General features: G+C 37.2%; 3 protein-coding genes across 3 annotated transcripts in view; 1 reads left to right on the top strand and 2 right to left on the bottom strand.

Annotated features, from left to right (window-relative positions):
• Positions 1 to 7: 7 nt before the first annotated feature.
• On the bottom strand, positions 8 to 10,508 carry LOC113507630 (brefeldin A-inhibited guanine nucleotide-exchange protein 3). The gene is made up of 24 exons (XM_026890512.1): positions 9,887 to 10,508; positions 9,169 to 9,302; positions 8,781 to 8,900; positions 8,313 to 8,490; positions 7,933 to 8,062; positions 7,625 to 7,804; positions 7,443 to 7,541; positions 7,088 to 7,315; positions 6,653 to 6,889; positions 6,492 to 6,544; positions 6,200 to 6,368; positions 6,013 to 6,127; positions 5,665 to 5,832; positions 5,342 to 5,513; positions 5,132 to 5,255; positions 4,871 to 5,048; positions 4,642 to 4,783; positions 4,337 to 4,547; positions 4,146 to 4,239; positions 3,911 to 4,063; positions 3,445 to 3,684; positions 3,087 to 3,260; positions 382 to 3,003; positions 8 to 311 (listed from the first exon to the last, which is right to left on the bottom strand). The coding sequence occupies exons 1-24, from the start codon at positions 9,969 to 9,971 to the stop codon at positions 99 to 101; spliced, it is 6,219 nt and encodes a 2,072-aa protein (XP_026746313.1). The 5' UTR covers positions 9,972 to 10,508; the 3' UTR covers positions 8 to 98.
• A 327-nt stretch (positions 10,509 to 10,835) lies between these two features.
• Positions 10,836 to 13,725, top strand: LOC113507635 (NADH dehydrogenase [ubiquinone] 1 beta subcomplex subunit 5, mitochondrial). Its single transcript, XM_026890522.1, has 3 exons — positions 10,836 to 11,037; positions 11,216 to 11,426; positions 13,423 to 13,725. Exons 1-3 carry the CDS (start codon positions 10,883 to 10,885, stop codon positions 13,627 to 13,629), a joined length of 573 nt encoding a protein of 190 aa, XP_026746323.1. The 5' UTR covers positions 10,836 to 10,882; the 3' UTR covers positions 13,630 to 13,725.
• A 193-nt stretch (positions 13,726 to 13,918) lies between these two features.
• The window catches only part of LOC113507633 (actin cytoskeleton-regulatory complex protein pan1), a 70,699-nt gene continuing 62,825 nt past the window's right edge, over positions 13,919 to 21,792 (bottom strand). Inside the window, exons 3-8 of the mRNA XM_026890519.1 lie at positions 18,200 to 18,262; positions 16,953 to 17,150; positions 16,540 to 16,666; positions 16,054 to 16,235; positions 15,529 to 15,683; positions 13,919 to 15,314 (exon numbers count right to left, since the gene is read on the bottom strand). Coding sequence (XP_026746320.1) covers positions 14,846 to 15,314; positions 15,529 to 15,683; positions 16,054 to 16,235; positions 16,540 to 16,666; positions 16,953 to 17,150; positions 18,200 to 18,262 — 1,194 coding nt within the window. The 3' untranslated portion in view covers positions 13,919 to 14,845. The remainder of the gene's footprint in view (positions 15,315 to 15,528; positions 15,684 to 16,053; positions 16,236 to 16,539; positions 16,667 to 16,952; positions 17,151 to 18,199; positions 18,263 to 21,792) is intronic.

Below are 21,792 nucleotides of genomic sequence, written 5' to 3'. Positions count from 1 at the left end.
AAAATCATCTTGATAATATGATTTTATTTTGCACGTAACACCGAACAATCGAGGAATATAATATTATATTGTGAGTAGTATATATCACAATTAATTGATTACTTATAATTAAGTTCAGATAAGTCTTTTTTATCGAAAAATATATTGATTCTATCGAGTAGTTGCGGGTCAGTGACAGTTTTGGCGAGCTGCACGAACCCGTTCTGCAGCACTGGATGAATCAGTTGGAACCTCTCCAGCGAAAACGTCAGGACCAGTTCCAGATATGCCATTAAAATATTTTGGAAGCAATTTCGTTGCACTTCAGTATCCTAGAAAGCAAACATCAACATTAATATATATCTCCATAAAAATAAGGTTCAAAATGCATTAACTATTTACCTTGCTAATACTCAGTGCCCTCTGTTGTTCTATCTCCGGTGGCACCGGCTGCGGCGGCAGTATTGGCTCAGCAGCTTTAGTTTTCTCGTATGCAGGAGGGTCGCATATTGTAATGCTGACTTTACGTGTGTCTATATTATGATTTTCAATTATGTCCGGGACACTCCCTTTATTTTCTTTTATTGGAGTTGGAGTTTCCTTATCTTTTTCTGGGCTTTCTTGTTCTATTTCATTTAAAGGTTTGTCATCAGACGTATTGGAGTTCTGATCTTTAGCGACTTCATTATCTGGAGCTTCTGTGCTTTCTTCGGCTGTTGTCTTTGGTATATTTTCAGCATGCACTTCTACAGTTATAGAGCCTTGACTATTTGCTTTGAAATCAGCAAAAGTAAATGGTTTGGGCTTTTCACTACCGTCTTCAGGAGTAATACTGTATTCTTGGTTTATTGGTGGAGGCTCTTCCGTAACTTCATTAGGTTCCTGTGCATAATACTGATCGTAATGATTCGAGGAATTATCACTTTCACCTGAACTGCAAGACATTCGTTCTTTTAGTTCCGGATCATCAAAGTCCGAGACATTTATCAGGTGTTTGACGTAATTGTGGCATAAAAGTTCCCAAGTTTGTTTTAGATCAAATATCTTAGTGACAAACTGATCATATTCTAGGGTCAAGTTCAACGATGTTGTATAGTTGTGTAAAATGATAGATATGTCGGTGGACTTCAGTTTAAATTTGTGAACTCCGTTGAAGAATATTTCAGTCAAAGCAATCACTTTAATAAGCCAAGAGGAGGTTGTTTGCTTGTAGAGGTTAGCGGCGTGATCTAGGTTGGATACTTTTTGGACAAGGAATTTCAAACCTGGCCTCGAATCAAACTGCATGGCCCTCGTGAACGATAGCTCCAGAGCTCTCAGTAACAGTTCTGTATTATCATTGTTTAGGAAGAATTTGTAATTGCATACGTTTGACCCAGTATTTAGACTTTCGAGTAAAATACTGTTGATACCCTGAAATATGTCTGATGAAGCTTGGATCAGCACGGTTGCAATAATTTGAATCAGTATTTGATGGGCTAGCAGCCCAACTACGAGTCCCCTATGAGGAATCCTTATCGTATATAACTCTGGGTTCAGAGAATTAATTGACTCTTGGAGATAGACTAAAAATATGTAGCTCCTATCATCAATTAACATCAGATTTTGCGAAGAGTTCTTAGGAGTTACTTTAACATGCCCGTCTCCCGTCATCTGCTCTGTTAGGAACACTTGTTGCGCCATGGCGTGCAGTCTTACATTGTCATTAACTGAACAATCTCGTCTAGCAGCTACTTTGACTATAGCTAAATCACCATAAAAGCTATTCGAGTTTTCTTTGAAGGCAAAAGTGATTTGCTTTAGCGGAGCCAAGCTCACGTTACAAGCTCTGTGTAAACTTATGCAAATAACTTGCCATTGGTTGTCAGTTAATAGGTGTCCGGAAGTTAGAATAATGTGCCTTATACACGACGCTCCTAGCCGTGCTATTGGTTCTTGTGGTTGAGCGATACATTCCACTAGGATTAACATGATTTGTTTTAAGGCAAACGTTGCTTCAGCATTTTCGATTGGTTCTATTTCTGATCCTTCATTTTTCTCATCCACAGTTGATCGTTCAATATTGATCTGTTGCAGGTGATGTAAATACACAACAAGTGTATCTGTGGTCATACCACAGCATTGCTTGAAGTTTGGCATCACGCTGTCCCAGTGAGTATTCACGTTACTTATTTGACGAAGCCAATTCTGTACAGTTGGTAATAGCAGGTGATTTATGCAGTGTAGACCAAAATGTGTGCCCGGTACCTCTACTGTATTTCTCAACAGTTTGAACAAGGTTTCCATTGCAGCTGGTTGATTCTTCTTTGAACAAACAACCGTAGCTGAAATCAACCCTTCTATAAGAACGTACCATACTTTAAGTATGTTGCTCGGTTTATCTAGTTTTAAGAGACAGTTATTGGTTGTGTTGGAAGGTGGAAGACTTGTAGATAATTTCCTATAAGAAATAACATCTTCTTCAAAATATTCACTTGGTATGAACTTCGTAATGTCTAGGCCAGAGCTGGGGATTATTGGATCAACGACACAAAGCGGCATGTCTCCTTTGATTCTGTTGCCTGTGTTGAAGATTGGACATTTTGGCATATTGTACATCATGGTCAAAATATCTGCACAGCTCTCTAAGTGATATAGCGCTTCTCTGCACATATCTACGATGACTTTTTCAGATTTTTCTTCACTGAGTGGAATAAATTTGCTGTTCTTGGAGAATTTCAGACTAAGGCTAGGTTTTGGTTGTGTAGGTGTAGTAGCTTTCTTTGGTTTTACTTCAGCTGCTTGTACTTCATCGTAGTGTAACCCTTTAATATGGCTTAGAAGGCATAGAATGCAATCAAGCGCAGCATTTGCGAAAACGAGAGTATTGTCAGTACTGAGAAATACTTTGAATATTTCCAGTATTGCAGAGTACTGGTTCGAATTGTTAGCGGCTCGTAGCGTGTTGAATAATGGTCGCCAACCCGATCTGATTTCCATTCTGTTTGTTTCAACAAACTCGCAGATACAGGATATTATTTGTTCCTGGTGAAAGACATGAACGTAAACAAATAATAAATTAAAGATTAATTAATAGTTATATCTCAACATAAAAATAGGAAATGTACCTGTATATCATCATCGCATAGTTCTAAGCAGAGAAGGTTCTCGAAGGGTTTTAGTAGTGCTTCGTTGAAGTGGAAGTGAGGTAGTTCCACTTGCTGGTTCAGCAGAGCCGTGGCACAGTCGTGCAGGCACTGGATAGCTAGGCTCGCGATTTGGATGTCTTTATGGCAAGCAGCCTGTGGAGTAAGCACAAGAAATATATTATATGTAGCATGTGTATGAAAAAGTAGCTTTGGGAATATGATTTCAATTCTAATTCAAACTATTTTTATAAATATTTTGGTTTTAGACAAGAAACGTTTTACGGCTGTAGTTTTTAATATCTACATTTTCTTATTGAAATACAAAAATAGTCTGTACCTGCATGAAGTGTGGCCCAACTACAGTCCAAATAGCCATGCGATGAGCTAGTGGTCTCGCAGCCCTTAAGCACCGCAGTGCTACATCCCCGGCCCGACAGAGCGCTCGTGCCGCCTCGCCGCCCGCGCCGCGCGCCCCCGCGCCCCCGCTGCCCCTTGCGCCCTTGGATGCACCGCTCGAACCCCGTCGCCACCACCACACGTTGTTGTTAGCGACGTCTTGCTCCCATGTGCAAAACAACTGCAAAATTATAGATATTTTAAATGAGTCAGAACAACTATTTAGAGCAAGTAATCTCCCAAATATGTCCTAAAATTGTTTTCTATTTAACTTTCCTAATTTTTGATTTGCCAAACTGAGAAAATTGGAGTACCTACCAATCCCTTATGGCCTTCTATGAGTCAAAAATAATAAAATAAAAGTTTTTGTTTGGAATACCAAATCTTACAAATCCTTTGTAACTTACTAAGCGATGTTGATGCGCTACAAGTCGCTGCAGTGCTGCTTTCAGAGTGGGTAACGTAGTGGTAGCAGCCAGTCGTGTGAACAGCGTGTCAGCTGCTGCAGTCAGGGCACAGCAGACCCGCGCCGCGCCAGAACCAGATATTACGTTACCTCCCTAGGAAACATCAAAAAGTCGTTAAAAATACTTAACATTAAAACTATAAACATTCTTATAAAAGTAAACTTTGATAGCCGACCTCTTGTCGACATGTCTCGACTATTTTCGCAACTGACATGTCATTGTTGATGTTGTTCTCGAATACTGGCTGCAAGAAGTTAAAGACGTCGACGCTGCGAAAAAGAGAGAGATAAATAAGAAAAAGATTAAAAAAAGACAATTAGATGATTAAACTTTTAAATAGAAAAATAGAAGAAAAAAGTTAGGTACCAAGTTTCATCGTCTCTCCCGTCAAGTCCAAGTTTAGCGTCAGCTTGTAGTATAGAGACAGTTTTATTTCTACCAGTCTGCATCGTCACTATCGGCGTGGCGTTGTTCCCTTGATGCCCAAACAACGAGTGTTCAAAGCTCGAAACGTACTGGCATGCTGCAAATATGTGTTCCCAGCATTCTGGAGCTTTCGAACCAAGCTCTAAACCACCTAATAAAAAAACATAACGGTACAAAGACATGTTTCCGAAAACAAATGTTATTGGCGCCCAACGTGACACCATTTTTTGAACAACTAAACATACCTGTTATCAATATATCCAATGATAAAGCATGCGTTGAAAGTATTTTGCCGTTTGGAGGCTGTGAGATGGCGGAGTTGGCTAATAAAGCCAGTATACTACTGCACCTGTTTTGTAGACTCAATGTGTTGCTTACTCTTGCAGCCTGTAACAATAGAAGTAGTAATAAAAAATTAATAATACTTTCGATTATAAAATTATAAGGCGTGCTCAAAGTATATTATGTACTTACTTTGTGTAATCCCTCGAGGCATTGTATAGTAAGCCCTTCCCAAGCAATACGCTTTCTCTTTCCGAACGTATTAATTTTTTTCGAAATGATTCCATGCAACTTATGTTTTTTGTTCCTGTATCCAGTTAGAGGAACGCTCAAAACTGTTACCATTGAATCCCAAATACAGGTCAAAATCCTAGAACAAAGTTTTTGGTCTTAAAATGTTCGGAGTATTATGTGATTGTGAAGTCTTCAATTGTTTTTCATATTCTGTCTTACCTTCGAGCCCATCGTAAGCTTGCTTGATGCTGTGGCGAGTCGTTGGTGTAAGTATACAACTGGGATACTTCTTTTAATTTCTGCCAGTCCGACATTACTGGGCTCTGATCCAATCCTCCAAGATCTAAAATATGACGATAAGATTGTGCCTTTAAATTTTGATCCACGATTCAGTTTTTCAAAGTAGGAGCGAAGTATACAAAGATTTACCTGACAGTAAATGCACCAATGGGTGATCAGACGTTGGAACATCTTTCAACAGATCAGCAGCCAGAACTTGTTGGTACAGTTCCCTTAGCCACGTTGCCGATAAATACACGAGCACACCACTGCCTTGCACCTCTTCCACAAATTCGTCTTCTGTTAAGGAAACTTGGACCTTCTGCAATAAAAAAGGATTTTAAGAAAGTTATTGCAAGCACATGCCTACTCAAAAGCCGTTCGTAGAACAAGAGTACGTAACTATATTTCCGGGGCTTTGGTAAAACATGGTAAGTATGACATGACATACATCATTATTTGTAAGTACTTACACTAGGTTGGTTGTAATAATTAGTCCTCCGTTGTCGTAAGGTTAGTAGCAGTGCTGCGTAAGTAGCAAGGTATACCCCGTCTGCGTTCATAATGCAAGCAGTGGCTGGGGGTTGGGCCGCGTTATGTTGGCAGCACTTAGATGCAAACTCTTGCATTGCTTCGTCCACCTAAAAGTGATAACATAAACATTACGTTATGTGTAATTTTTACGTAGTCCAAGACTAACGTTTTTAAGGAAAAACAATTCGACCCGACTTTTGACCAGATTTTGTTTAAAAGTAGAAAAAATATTTAAAATTTAAGAACGTTAATAGATAAAATTAATTGTCACTGGATCCACAATTTACCTCTATGCACGTTCGTAGATTCATCAGTTTAGGTAACAATGAGTTCTGAAGAGTTTTGACGAACTGTCTAGCATTGTGTCTCTCTAAGTCCACATTGCATTCTGTGATCGTACACCTGGAAGGAAACGTGACATTGAAAATAGTTATATGAAAATACATAAGTATGTTTTTCGGTAACCCTAATTACCTGCCAAGGTTCAGCGTCTTTGGTACGGCTTTCGGTTTATCAGGAACAGAGTTCTTTTCATTATCATTTGACGAGGGATTGCGAGCTCGTGATGGTAGGAAGACATTATCAGCATCCGAATCTGCTTCGCCGTCACTCCCTGAAGTAACGTTTTCTGGACCAGAAGTGTCTGCAAAAAAAAAGAATAAAGCTCACTTTGTGTCAGTAAATAAATTAAGGGAAGCTCATAAGTTACAAATCAGACTGCTTGGTATAAAATTTTTGGTCAACCAAATAAAATGAATATTCGAACCTGATGAGTCGTGTTCTTTTGTTTCAGTACTTTGTAACACGGCTACCACATCTCTGAAACAAAACAAAGAAAAGTATGTTTCACTCTTTTTAGTACACTCTTCTAGAGGTAAATTTGCTGATTTACTCCAAATTAAAAATATTGTTTTCTTATGATCTTACCTATATGGGCTCGGTAGTCTAGCTAAAGTCTGATAAGTAAGAGGTCCCGTATAGTCAGCATCGTGCAGTTTCGGCCAGTGACTCAGCATCAGCGTTGCTATTTCAGGCGCCACGTACTCCACAGAACCAGAACACAGTTTTTCGAGCGCATCGAGTAAAGATACCATACATTCCACAGCTGCAGCCACTACTTCCGGGTTGCCGCTTCTACCACATTCTTCAATTCCATCCATGATACTAGAAATAAATAATAAATATGCAAATATGCTCTCCATATGTACGTATTAATCATTGAGCATCAAATCACGCGAACACTTAACTTCATTTTTATTACAATTCAATTTCACAGACTTTCAAAATAGTCCCACGTTGGGCGTCAATAAAAAATCAACAAAAATAACGTATAGATAATTTCTAAGACATTAAAATACTTACAGCCGCACAATAGCCATGTCATCACTATGTCGTTCATGGTTATCAACTTTCTTTAACAGCACCAGCTGGCACAGTCTCTTGGGGTTTTGCAGCAGCTCTCTGGTACTCCTCAGAGGTTCCACACGGTGTGATACCGGGGGGTACAGTAGCATCCGATGGTAAAGAGCCTCGAGCACCGGTCGTAGGTTCGATGTTGAGCCCACTAATCGGACTAACTGGTTCGCAATACTGCAAATATATGTCGATTATTTTATACACACAATTTCAAAACGGTCATTTCTAAACAGTTACCTAGAAATAGCATATAGCAGATAAGTACTTCTAATTAGTGGGCAGTTGCAAATATGAAGCGTACCTATAAATTGCTTTGGCCTGCTTGCTGTTGAAGCTAGGAGCTGAGTTAAGAGCACCTGATCCTCTGCCAGAGTCATCGACTAAATGACCTTCGTGCTCCCTGAAAAATATAAAAAATTTAAAAAGATACTGGTCCATAAGTTATAAATCTGGAAGAAGCATGACAATTTATATAAATTCTACCTCGATTTTATGTTCTTATCCACTCTTGGTGTCCCGAGGAACGAGATGAGTGATGGGCAGAACTTTTGCCACAGGAACGTGGTAAAGTGAGAGTTGCCGCTCACTCGCTCTGACAGGCTCGACATCAGAGTAAGAAGACAATCCAGGAAAAATAGGGCCAGCGGATTCTGCTTTGGAGTCCTGTGAAAGGAGGAAGACATTAATAAGTGCAATGATATTATATATATTAAGTGATTGTCTTCATAGTCTTGTTATTTTGAACTATGGATGTGAATCAACAGAAATAATGAGGTAGAAACACAACTTACGTTTGTGTTTCAGAGAGTCTACTGCAAAGATATTGTATGACGGGAATGACTTCGCTGTAGCATCCTACGGCCACGATGTGATTTCTGCCGAGCGGAGACCCTTCCGACAGTAGCTCTTGGCATTCTTCATCTAGAACAAAAAAATGATATGGTTACTAATAAGTGTGTAATTATAAGAAATCTTTGTTATCAGTTAAATTAGTCTTCATTTAAAATAAATAACTACAGGTTCTGTGTGGCCCACAAATATTTTGTGACTATAGATGCTTATGTGTTTAATGAGGTTCAGCTTCTGATTTTTAAAAGAAGTGAGAAACCTTAAAAAAGGAATCTGTCGTATTGTGGTCATAAAATATATGCAGGCAATATAGGCAGCTTACCTAACTGAGCACAATATGCTCGCAGCGCTTGTGCAGCCGCAGCTCTAGCTGCTGCGGCAACGTGCGCGGGCGCCGCCGCCGCCTCTCCGCAGCGCCCGCACGCCCACACGCACAGCCGACCGTTCAACGTGCGACGTGGAGACAACGCCAGGGATAGGTACATGCGGAAGATTTGTACCTGAACAGAACATGTAGAGAATAATATTAGTACCAATAATGTTTAAGAGACGTTTCATAAAAAAAATATCTGTACTCTTGTAAATATCTGAACGAATTGCAGAAAAACGCAAAAGCAACGTTGAAAAATATGTCTCGTTTTGCTGTCATTATCAAGTGTAACGTAGAGACTTGCAGTCATTTCGGAACATTTCTTTAGCTTAGTGTTGTCCTTGCACATGAACAACAAACAAAAATTAACGGCTATCTCCTTGGCCTCTTTCTTAAAGGAACTCTTACTTAATAGAGTACCTGTGTATCAGGCAAGTGGTACATGACGGAGGCAGTCGCACATAGAAGTTGTGACGGCATCCATAAAGAGTCATCTTCAGGTTCGATTCCCCGGTGGAACCGATCATCGCGGAGGATTTTCTGAAAGCAAGCAGGTTGCCTTATACATATATTTACAAAAAAATAGTATCTTAGGATTAAATATAATTGTAAAGCTATAGATGAGTAGATATAGTGACCGGAGAGGGAATTGGAAATAAGGATTTGATGTTGAGTCAGAAAGCCAGTAATATGTATATGTATGTTTACCTCTGTAGGATTTACCTACTTTTAAATAATAATACTTTTTTATTTAAATGACTTGCCTTTCGTCCGCAACCTAACTTCATATTTTACGGTTGAAACTTACGTGGAAGCCCTGCAGGGCGTAGGTGACGAGCCTCGGGCGCTTCGTCTCCAGCGCGGTCTGCAGAGGCAGCAGACACGCACGACGGAGCTCGTACGATGGACGACGTGCATTGCTTTCTTGCATACATAGCGCTTCTAAAAGGCAAGTACGAAGAACATTGTTTACCGTGACACCCTCGGAATAATTGAGAAAGAACTAAAACTGCGTTCTTGTGTATGTGTGTGCACTGTGCATACTTAAATATTTTTTTAATAATATATATTTTTTGTTTGTATTTACATTATGCTTTAAACTTAATGACGCAATAACAAAATTTGTTTCTATAAAATTAGCAAATATGTCTTCAAAGGATAAACTGTATTATTATAAAACGCAATAATGCCACATACTAGCAATTGCTTATCTAACTGTGTATGTTTCGATATTACAGTAGTAATCTACTTGATTGCTCGTAAACATATTCTATTAACCCAGAGATCCATAAGGTAAACAAAACCCTAACATCTGGTAAAGGATAGTCAAAACGCCTAACAGCGCAATATAAATTGAATCTTAGACCAGACTGTTTGCTAAAAGAAATTTGCAAGGCGGATGCTGCAGTTGCAAGTATTGATTTAAAGCTCAAGGTCTCAGTGCACTCCCTATACATACATATGTAGACCTATTCCTATGATATAATAATTGTATATTTCCGATAAGATTAATGCGACGTAATTACCCAGTGCATCCTGACATGATTTCCTCAAAGCTGTGAACTTGACTCCTGTTGCCTCTTTGAAAATGTCCTGGAGCAATTCCTCCATTTTAAAACTTACAATACATATAACTCACAATCGCCACTCAAGTGAATCAAGCACATCTTTGCAAAAACTTAAATTTCAAGGAACTTCACAAAATCCTTTATATGTTTAGTAAATTATGAATAACTGCTTATTTGAGTGGGAGTTCGTTTCTTATCTGAGTCCTACGTAGGCACGGCGGCGGAGCATGCTCAGTTTGAAAAATCAATACTTCCAGTACGACGTAATGTTTGCGAAAAAGCCGTCCAACAGGTGGATGATTTGTAAACTTTGTGGAACTTAGAAAATCTTTTACTTAGGTGAATCATAATAAATACTTATTTGCTTACTTAAGGAAGCTTTCAAGATATTTGTCCTGAATTTTTATTTATATTAGAACCACTAACTACGTGTAAGTCAAGCATGTCAGTTAGGTAGTTTGTTAAAATGTTAGGTACCTACTTTGTTTATTTAATTTTGAATATAATATTCTGATTTATATCCGTTTAATTAGCTTATTCATACCAGAAGATTATAGGACAGGTTCAAGTAATAATGTTTTGAAATATTCTGCTACTTTAAATGGTGTAAACTTAATTGAAAAAAAATATTAAAAAAAAATCTAGTAATGCCCTGTTTAACGATATAACGTGACATTAAATACTAAAGTTTTCTTATAAATTACCGTAAACAGCTAATTTGGTTTCAATAACCATGACTAAACCATACATATTTACGATTACGAAATATTTGTTTATTTATTTGATACATTGTTTTTTATTTATTTTAATATATTGTTTCAAATCAAGACACAAAGCAGGAACGACTGCAAAGAAAAAAATGTTTCATTTTAATGACATGGCAGCACTCGATGCTAGCTGTCAGGCGACAAAAAGACAGTAGCAATTGATTGTCAAAAACAGTCCATAATAAAAATGGTGTCTTGGAGCGCTCTGGGCCGATCTTTCGGCATTAACTTGTTGAAAAATAACGCTACAGTCCTATCCAAACCTCAACATGTAGCCCTTTCAACAAGTAAAGTATTGAGCGCAGGCCATGGTCACAAAACATTTGTCCTACAGCCTTCCAGGTAAAGATCGTTTTCAGTGATTACCTAACCATCTTTTTGCGTCAATGTTTGTTTGTTTTAAATAGGTACTTCCGTATTATTATAAGCCGGTTTCAAATGTTAGAAATTACACATTTGCCATGTTTTTGTTGCTTTTGTAGGGATTTTATCTAACATAACCTAACTCTGGTGTTCACAGATGGCAGTGGCACAAATTCAAGGATATGTTCCACTTCTACGCCATGTTGGGACTGATTCCAGTCGGCGTCATCATCTTCGTCACCAACGTGTTCATCGGACCCGCCACACTGACCCCTATCCCTGAGGGCTACACCCCCAAACACTGGGAGTACCACCGCCATCCTATTACAAGATTCATTGCCAGATACATACACAACAATCCCCAGCAGGTACGTTTGTATCTATAGTCCCTGAATGAGCTATTATTGTATGGTTAGTATTATAAACAACATTCAAATGTTTCCTCAGGCTGGTAGGCATATTATTCATTATTAGCGATGATTAAAACATGTTCCTTAGTATTCATATTAGAAGGTTTTGATTAGTATTGGGTTATGTGATTTTTATACAGGTATCAATAGTACAGGTCTAATTCTTTATTATTGTTTCAACATTTTTCTATGACCTGATTTTATAACTGTTTTTGTGTTTTCATACTTTTTTTAAGTGGACCTTTCTAACATATCTGACATTCTCTAGCAGTATTATATTTGAATATGAATATGAAAATATGTTTTTTAATTTATAATACTTCATAATTATTTGATTCTCATATAGGGTTCTTACATAGTTTGACCATTAATTTCACTTTTGCTGTTGGTGGCTTGCTGTTGCTAGGTAACCTAAATAGGGCAAAAACAAATGTTTAGTCCGTCAAACAGAAAAAAAAATTGGTTTACATATTATAAACAAAAAATGTAGGGGATACAGTGATTTTAACTCATATAACATAACTTACCAGTAAGATGAAATGAAGTTTTTTTGCCCCCACAACATGTTAAGTCCTTTTTATCTTCCTTACTTTTCAATGATATGATAAAATGAAAAAATATGTATTCAATATTTTTTGGAAATCTGTCTGACAGACTACAGACTAATATCAAATGACAAATATGTCAAACATATTCATCAGACAAAAGTTAACTGACAATTGAAAAATCGGGCAGGTAGTCAAATAGCTTATGAATGCTGTCTAGTTAAAATAATTATGCATATATTCTCTAAGTTGATTGCTCACCACTGCATGGTTTTGAATGCCTCTATTTTATGCTTATGGTTATGTTAAGATAAAATTAAAAAATAAACTCATTTCAAAGTCCCCCTTGATCTAATATTTATTTTGCTAACAATGTCCTAGCCCCGTATAGCCTCTAAAATATTATAGAAGGCCTGATAAATAAGCTCTACCTTAGAGCCTACTGCCAATTCCAAAGAAATATTATTGGAATTGTTAAGAGACACCATTCTATTATGTTTAGTGTGCTGTCATGTTATGCTTATGCTTTTATGTACAGTATTATGGCGTCGCATCATTTAGTGACGTCACAAGTTTGTAGGTGTTGTAGTGTTTGTGGTGAGCAAATTGAATAGAGAGTTTTCGATTTATGTAGCGTAATTAAGTTTCTGGCTGTAACTTACTGAAAAAAAAAGTTGTAGTGCATGTCAACAGGGTGCACAAATACAAAAGATGGCATTTGTGACCATTCCATCCATTCCATTCAACTGTTAAAATTCTCACACAAATTTGTATATTGTCTGAGAAGAACCACAGATATTTATTACTTTTGTGCACTAATATTACAAACATTGCTAATTGCTGGTGGGCCTTGAGATCTTTAAGTTGCTTGATTTTCTGACAAGAGTCCTTAGTCAAGAGACTTATACATTCATTAGCTTGAATAACCTTTGTTAAAAATCTGCAAGTTGTCATTTGAGTTTATTTATCTATGCGATAAAATACATTTACCCAAACTTAAAACAGTAAAAGCCAATAACTGTAACATTATTGCAGTTATGAGCCTGTCAAGATATAGTTGGTTTATTTATTATTTTGAATGGAAGCCCTTGAAGTTGAATATTATTCCCCGTTTTTGCCACATTTTCCATTGTATCTTTGCTCTATTAGTTGCAGCGTGATGTTATATAGCCTAAAACCTCCCTCGATTAATGGTCTATTGAACCCAAAAAAAATTTTTTTCAATTTGAGCCTGTAGTTCCTGAGATTAGCGCGTTCAAACAAACAAACAAACTCTTCAGCTTTATATATTAGTATAGATTCCAAACTGCCATTTTAAGGCAAAGCAAAATGGTAATACTCTGTATTAAGACGCACTCTATTCTCAATCTTTGTATAGTTTATTGATGTTAGTTTTATCACCGTTACAGGATTATGAAAAGTTCATGCACTACATTGACGAGGAGGCACAGAAGCAAAAGCTTCGTAGGTTGGAAAAGCAAATTATCAAGAAAATGGCCGAGCGTCATGACTACAAGGCATACTACTACAAACCCATGGTCAACAAGTACCTGCGCGTCAACAAGAAGACTGGTGACGAGATGTACGACCGAGTGGGAGACGATTACTCTGAGTAAAAACTATTTCGACCTTGTTGCTGACGTAGAATATTATTAGTAATCAAGTGTATTGTTACATAATTGAATGTAGATAAATAAACCAATTGATTGTTTCTTAACAATTTTATTTAAACTACTGAGAGAATATTACCACTGGCAACCCAGGTGTCAACAATCTATGTCACGTTTTGTAAGCGTTTTTGTTGTTATTTATTTACCTACATTTTTGTGCACCCAAGAATGTCTTTTTTATTAGTTCAACTGTAATGTACTAAAGATATATGGGGAATAAATAAAAGAGTATGGCTTATGGTAACATTGTTATTTATTTTACAGGAAATTTCTAACGATTGACAATAATAAATTCCGACTCGTGGAACCCTTACAAAATTAATGTCAACACTTACCTAGCAGTATGCTAAATGCCTGATATGATGCTACTTTAACTTTAATGCAGGATAACTATTAGTTTTAAGTTACTGTCATATGGGTTCTGTAGAAATAGGAAAGATTTTAGTATATAGGAAAATTATTTTAGTAATCCGAATAGATGGGATTATAATATTTGTACCATGAAGATTTAGAATCGTTCAAGTAAGAGTTCAAGAAAAATAAATATTAATCGCAATTATTGATTACATCTCAAATTCCAGTGTTGAAAATGTAACTGATTCTAAATGAATTCAACTCTAATATAAGCTTCAACTACAGACAAACTAAGTACGACGAAATCTACATAATAAATAAATTCTTCGGCGGTGCTGTATGCACGAAGCTCTTAACTATACTGTTACACAATTAAATTACAAAACGATATGATTTCATTATCCCGTTCTTTCAGTCTTCGCAGTTTGTAGAGTTCCAATTATGACCCAACAACTATGTACTTAGATTGCTTCTCATAATAACATTTTTCGACATTAAAAATATTTACAACATTCCTAAGTATAACAATTTCCATTTGAAATTGCAACTAAGCTACATAATTTTAACAAAATTGTATAAATCAGTATCAAAGCGTAAACACAATATTATCATCTCCAATCGAAGTAAAAAAATAAAATTTAAACTAACAGTATCTAGTTTACCGTAAGTAAGTAATATGGACTACAATAGACTCTTAGATATACGCTATTTAAAATTGTTTTTACGATTTCTCAATGATAACAATTTTCAAATCTAAAATTTAAGACGGCTACGAGTTTCTACAATGTAAAATTTAAATTTTATAACTCTATTTGCTTTTCTCTTTCTCTGCCTGCGCCGCCAGCTTTGCCTCTTTTTTGGCTTTTTTCTTCTCCTCCTTTGCTTTTAGTTTGGCCTGTTTTTCTTCTTCCTTAGCTAAGAGTTTAGCCTGTCTCTCTTCCTCCTTTGCCTGAAGTTTAGCCTCCTTTTTAGCCTCTTTCTCTGCCTTGAGTCTCAGTTTTTCTTCCTTCTTTTTCTCTGCTATTTCATTCTTCCTATTGTCAGTGCTTTCATCTTTTTTACTTTTGTCATCCTGCTTTGCATTCTCATCGTCTTTTTTCTTCTTATCATCCTTCTTGGTTTTCGCTTTGGGGTTATCTTTTTTCTTATCAGTCTCTTTACTGTGATCTCTGGAGGGGGGCGGGTCGTCTTTGTTCGAAGGTTTGAGTGGCCGGAAGAAGTGCTGCTTATCCTTCTGCGGTGATGTTTCTAGTTGCGTTACTATTTTTTGGGCACACCTGGAAAGGAGATTAGAACATTTTAAATAGTTATCGCGGAAAAAAATGTTTTAAATGGGCAATATTTTGGAGTATTTTCTGCTAAGTTTTTCATAGTAGAGACTAGCTCTACTAAAGTCTCTACTAGTGTCTCTTAAAATATTTATGGAAATTTAAACTAGTTTATTGTGTCAAGGTCTCTCGGAAAAAACGTGGCTATGAAATGATTGTTTACCTTATCCTAGTAGAGGCGGAGGCCGCGGCGGCGCTCTCTCTCCGTCCCTCGCGGAACTCTCGCTGGAACTCCCGGATGGGAGGCAGCCGGCCCGAGGGCTCGCCCGCAGCTGGTCCTCCCGTATAACTATGGACTTGGTAATCTTGTAACCGGGCCTGCGATCAAACATAGGGTGTATCATATTAGAAACATTCCCGAAACTTGAATTTTGACAAATAGCCCTATTAGCTGACCTTAAGGAATAGTATCTGCAGTTAGAGCAGGTTCATTATGAAGTCTATCACCATTTTGCTGCCAAAATTGTCTGCAGAAACCCGTTTAGCCATTTTGCACGTAGATATAGCCCAACACCATCACAACTGTACCACATCAGATCACCACGTTAAACTTACTGTGCGCGACATGTCGTGGCTTTGCATCCCACGAAGGAAAGTATTTGGTGGGTTAAAGGTTTGTTATTTGATGTTTGTTTCTTTGTTTTTTTTGCGGGGCTCGTTTCAATAAAACGAAAATGTCGTTAGTTACCTTCATGCTATGGTGTTGCGAGCGACGCAGCGAGTTGGAGGCGGGCTGGCGCGCCCGGGGCGGCACGCTGGCACGCGGCACGGCGCCCAGACACGCGCCACCACACTTCGCGCCACCGCACAGCTTCGTACTGCAAGTGCTGGGGACATTGCCGCCGCTGTTCGATGACACGGACGACACGCCTGGAATGAATAAATGTGATCTTTCAGATTTGACGATACAGGACTGGTTGAACTGTTTTCTTACAGCCGTATTCAAGTAAGATCCTCAGAGAAGTGTGGGTCTTAATATGCTGTCATTGTGGATTCTATAGCAATCAACGACAGCATGACACCGCACCACAGCATGTGTCTATAGACAAAAAAACTTCCAAGATTTCAAAAAGTTTTAGTTCATCACTTTAGTAGAGATGATGCAGAAAAAGAATGTACAGAATAAGTTAGAAACTTTAAATGCAAAAGATGCAAAGAATATGCTTATACAGACCGGAGAGGGAAGACTCCCCGCTGGTGACGGAGTAGAGCGAGGCCGATGCGGGCACGGAGCGCGCGCCCACTGAGTAGCTCGACACCGACCCCGGCACGCCCCACGACTTCGCGCTGCCCGACGACACCTGCAAATTGTATTTGGATATTAAATTAGTAGGTGAACTTATTTAGAGTAAAGAAGTTAAGGTAGGTACTTAATGCGAGGATACACTTCCTACTTTCAAAGAAGACATACCAGTTGGAATTTGTTTGGAAAATTTTAGGATGTTTGCTCTAAATATCCCCCAAAACTTGCTACTTGGTCAGGATAGGAACACATAGCTAATTACTACACATCATGTCTGTCAGAATTTTCGGGTGGAAATTTCTTTTTTTCTTCGTTATGATAAAATAGAAAATAAGTATTCCTACCTGCCAGCTCTTGCTTGTGACAAGCCTCGGCGCTTGTCGCAGCCTCAGGATCTTGGCGCGGCAGATGACGCAGCGCAGCGGCAGCAGGCGCTGGCTGACTGCCATCTGGATGGTCTTCACGAAGCACCGCCGGCATACCACGCGGTGCCCGCACGGCGACGTCTGCATCGTCGCCTTCGCGTTCACACATATTACACACTGAAAAAAAGGATAGTCCTCTAAGCAATGGTAGTAGTAAAAAAAAATAGTTCTCTTCATTGCATCGAAAACTGCTTCTGCACTAAGGAGTTTAATCCTTGTTTTGCGCACAAATATTCAAGTCACATACCTACACAAAGACACCCAGACTAGGAATAAGCGTAGGTATGTGGATTACACGAAAGCTTGTTTTACGCGGGGATAAAACTCGCGAAACTTGGCTATCTGTGCAGAGAATAGAGGAGTACCTAGTGTTTTTTATCTGATGCAAATAATGGACAGCTTGGAGTCGAAACTCTTGTTCAAGTTCAAATGTTATATAGAAACAGAATCAAAATAGAAATCTTCCCTCTGACTACGGCGAAGCACGGCGTAGGTGATGCTCTTGGCTACGCCTAATTTAAAAATGATAAAACTGTCTACTGGCTCCACATTCCCTTTTAAGGATAACCAGATGGTAGGTATCTATTATGATGTTCGCTCGTTATTGGTCTAGACTAGACTAACTTTTATTTGTGTGTCAATTTTCTTATCATACCGTGCGTCACGGGATAAAACTTATGGCCTTAATATTATTAATGGTTTTTGATTATTTATATAATTAAACCGTCGACAAATTACGTGTTAACCCTACTCATTGATCATAATTAATTTAAATTAAATTCACTAATTGTGCGGGTCAATTGTACCCAATTACTGATAATTCAGAAGCCTTAATCCGGCTCAAGGTCAGACTGTCGTTGCGTAAGAATAAATCATTGATTTCTAACTTTCGCTTTACTTCCGATTGCTTGAGATGAAATTAATTCATTTCAGAACTTTAGTTTTATTAAATACTTGTTACTATTTTTTTATGTTAAACTTTTGATTAAATTGAAGCGCGATAGTAATGTAACTGAGCTAATTTAGAATGAATAGTGATATCAACAGAATAGGAGCACAAAATGTAATTTCTTTAATAAATTCCGAAATATGTTGGGTGTGGTATGAAGGCACTTGTGTAAGAAAGTGTAAACCCTTACAGCATCTTAAAAACCTTGAATACTCACTTCTTCATCGGGCGAAGAGGCAAGTTCCGGTTCATTTTCTTCCAGCTTATTGAGCAATTTGTCCTGTAACAAGAACACAAGATATTAAGGTACGCCTTATAAAATATGCATCTCTCTTAAAACTTTGTTTCTTTTAAGATGAGAAAACGTCAGAAGTAACTTTTGCAGTTTTGCCGGTAGCTCTTGTAAAGTACGTGTTTTATAGTTAATTGCTTTAGGCACTTGTCCGCTGAAATGGCTTTGGTCCCTTGAGGTTTACAGAATAAGCTGAAAAGGCATGTAGTATAAATGTGTAGGTAGGAATCATGTAGGATAAAAGTGGTTTATTTTGTGTTGTTCGATACAATTTAAGAACTCTATATCGATACATACTTTTATAAATGTAGAAAACTTACGAAGAAAATATAGACAAGTTAATCGATCACGGTTTAAGCTACGTTTGATACGGTCGGTCCGTGAATGTGTGACCGGAAGGCAGTGTGGGACACAGTTTTTATTTATGCATTTTTGACAGTGGTTACGAGTATTCAGAAGATAGAATGTCTGACAACTAGTCTTGCTAAGGGGTATCGTGTTGCTCAGACGATTGGATTGAGGGGGTCAGAGAAGCAGTTTCTTTTAAAATTCATTTACAGCATATTCACAAACATTTCCTGTACAGTAGTTAAATAAGTGTCGTTCTTAAATCTTCTTGTCTTTACAGTCCAGTCCAAAGAGATTCGTTGATCATATCGTGAGGAAAATATAATTTGCTCTTTTTTGGCGTCCATCCGCAAAGGATAAAACCGATACACATACATACATTTGTAAATACCTACGGTGTTTATAAAACACATATAACATCAGAATCCGGATATACCTAACTATGTCGTGACTGCAGCCTTATCATATGTCTAGGATTTACATAGTTATGTCATGTTTAGAATTTTAATAGGTATTAGGTAGGTAAGAAGGTAATTAAGACTGTTATGTTCCTTAGAATTTCGCTGTTTTTGCAAAATTTTGAAGGTTAAGTAAACATGTTTGTGATTCTACATATAATTCTGTGGCTACTTTTGGTACTCGGTCTTAAACAAAAAAAAAGCGTGTATAAAACAACAACGGCATATTCTAGTCGTAATTAATTTACTTAAATACGTTAACCAATATCTAATTTCCAGAATAAGAGAGGAAAGGAAAATCATAAAATCCCTTTAACATAAACATATCAAACTATCCTATCCCATTAGTAACGTTCAAGTAGGTACATAGGTAATCTTATGACATGATCATTTCGTTAACTCTAGTTCAAGTTCCCATCATGTATTTACTTTAAACCTTTAAATTGTTTACTTATGGTAATTTATATCATTTCAAAATACTTTTTGCAATTGCTTGCGTCATTTGTTTTTCTGCATATTTTTCCATTACTGCTTGTCACTGGTAACATTCAATTTTTAAAAATAAAAATAAAATTTGTCCGTTGAGGATCGTGATAGATGGAGAACTGTCTGGCTTTATGTACGACGAGTTAAATCCTGTGGTTTCAACCGCGTGCTTTCTGTTTAAATTGATCGAAGCATGATGTTGGCCTTCCTCGATAAATGTATCTACTATTTCAAATTTATATCTGGAAGTCGTTGTTACTCATGTTCCATCTATCTATAGGTACACATAAAAAAAACTATCATCTAATGCCAAACTCAACTATGTCTCAAATACCAAGACTTGCAGTTGCCTAGTCGAGATGCTGCTCTTCGTTGTCTCACTTCTACAATAGCTACTGTCTTACCTAATAAGGAGGCGAACATGACAATTACTAATAGATGCATTTAAAATAAATAAAAAAACAGTTACAATTTGCGATGTTGCTACGTATGTCATTTGATAAAGAAATAATATTCAGTCTTTGGTCATCAATTAAACTTAAACTCAATTTTTCCTAATTTTTCCCTCAGAACCGGTTTTCCTGGTCAAATAACACACATGCCAGGTATTTACGAACGAAGTATTATAAGTAGCGTGATATAATGTGTAAACAACGTTCAATCAAAATGCTTATACGCATGTGAACATATCTGAGCCTCCCCAAAAATGTAGAAATGTTGTTTCTGATGTGATTTATTGCATCATTTGTAATTTCAAGGCCTTTGCATAAATTTATCGAGAAATAATGTAACTAATGTATAAGTGAAGTAAATAATTATTTATTAATTACATTCACGATCGTGGCCACCGTAGTATATAACATGAATACAAAGTTTATCATTAATTCAATTGCGATGATCAATTGTGATGAGGTGGTCTATGTTGATAATTGGCAGAGAATCGGCTCTTATGTTCCAATAGCAGGAATGCCTATACTATGCTAGTAATGTAATGTAAATGATTACTAAGAATATCTACGTTTTAATTGTATTTTCAAAGGACTGCTGTATCGTGTTTGGCGGCCAATTTGTTAGCCACCATGCCTGTTGTAAACCTGACAGATACCCGATGGATCTACATGAGGATTCAGCCTTACCAAGAAAAGATACCCTACCTTTATAGTATTTTAAAATTCGGATAAATTCAAAACATAGCAAAGATAAGAGAGGAATCAAGAAGAATTCAGAAGAGCTAATCGAAAAACGATGCAGCTCCTAAAATTCCACTTTAATGTTACTGTTTTAAAATGAAAGTATTATTACATTGTATTGTTTCAAATTACTCTGACCCTCAGCCCTTTATTTAAGTTTACCACAGTTCACACCCAACAGCAATTAAGAGATATATTAAAATTAATATTCCTTTCGCGCTCAACTGAACTTCTAGCTTATAAATAATATGTATCATAGGACTTGCAACAGAGAATATTTCCACTTAGTGGTGTTCCTTTTCATGTTGGTCACGTAACTGGAATCTATCCGCTAAAGATGATGATGTAACTAGTATACGGTGAGACCTACCTTTAATTAATTACCTTCGTGTACATATCTTTGATTTAGGTACTAAGACATGTAAATATCTGCTTAGATACCTATTGCGTACGGATGTTGTAAGTAGCTTATTCTACCTCTCCACTCAATTCTACAGTCGTTAACGTCAGCAAATGACGCTCAAATGTGTGATTTGAGCGAGAAATGTCATTTCGTTTCGCTAAGTCACGTGACTTTGGCATCGTCATCTCCATACATTCGCCCAATTTAGGTTTAGATATATCACTTGGCTAAATGGGCTTATCTTACACTATTGGTTTATCTATAAGTTTAGAGTATTTAAAATTAAATTAAAATTTATGTCACTAAGTCAAGTTTTATCCGTAGATAAAAAAGTTATTTCCCATTTGACAGACTAATCTACGTTTTAAAAGTCACAAAATATGTTTAAATTAGTTCTTCTTTTTTGGAAGGAACGTCCTTTAATACAACAAAGAAGGCTCTAATGCAATATTACTGGAATACTAAAACATAATTAAAAAGTTAATATATTGTTTAATATCTGTGCCTTATTTAATATTCGGGGCATTGCAGCCATAGTTTGGGGAAGACGGCGTCTTAATAAATTTCACCGTAAGCTTAACCTGAACGGCTTTAACCACCGTTTAATTAACTTCCCGGAGCTCCCGTTAATAT

The sequence above is a fragment of the Trichoplusia ni genome, unplaced genomic scaffold (assembly GCF_003590095.1).
Source record: "Trichoplusia ni isolate ovarian cell line Hi5 unplaced genomic scaffold, tn1 tig00002984, whole genome shotgun sequence".
NCBI lineage: Eukaryota > Metazoa > Arthropoda > Insecta > Lepidoptera > Noctuidae > Trichoplusia > Trichoplusia ni.
This window is presented reverse-complemented; position numbering and strand designations above follow the sequence as displayed.

Bases quoted from the DNA above. Each gene is read 5' to 3' on its own strand.
- LOC113507635 (XM_026890522.1), top strand. From the start codon at position 10,883: ATGGTGTCTTGGAGCGCTCTGGGCCGATCTTTCGGCATTAACTTGTTG. The intron at 11,038-11,215 runs GTAAAGATCGTT...TGGTGTTCACAG, and splicing joins TTTGTCCTACAGCCTTCCAG to ATGGCAGTGGCACAAATTCA. The intron at 11,427-13,422 runs GTACGTTTGTAT...TCACCGTTACAG, and splicing joins TACACAACAATCCCCAGCAG to GATTATGAAAAGTTCATGCA.
- LOC113507630 (XM_026890512.1), bottom strand. From the start codon at position 9,971: ATGGAGGAATTGCTCCAGGACATTTTCAAAGAGGCAACAGGAGTCAAG. The intron at 8,901-9,168 runs GTAAGTTTCAAC...GCTTGCTTTCAG, and splicing joins ACGCCCTGCAGGGCTTCCAC to AAAATCCTCCGCGATGATCG. The intron at 4,548-4,641 runs GTATGTTTAGTT...TTTTTTTATTAG, and splicing joins ATTGGATATATTGATAACAG to GTGGTTTAGAGCTTGGTTCG.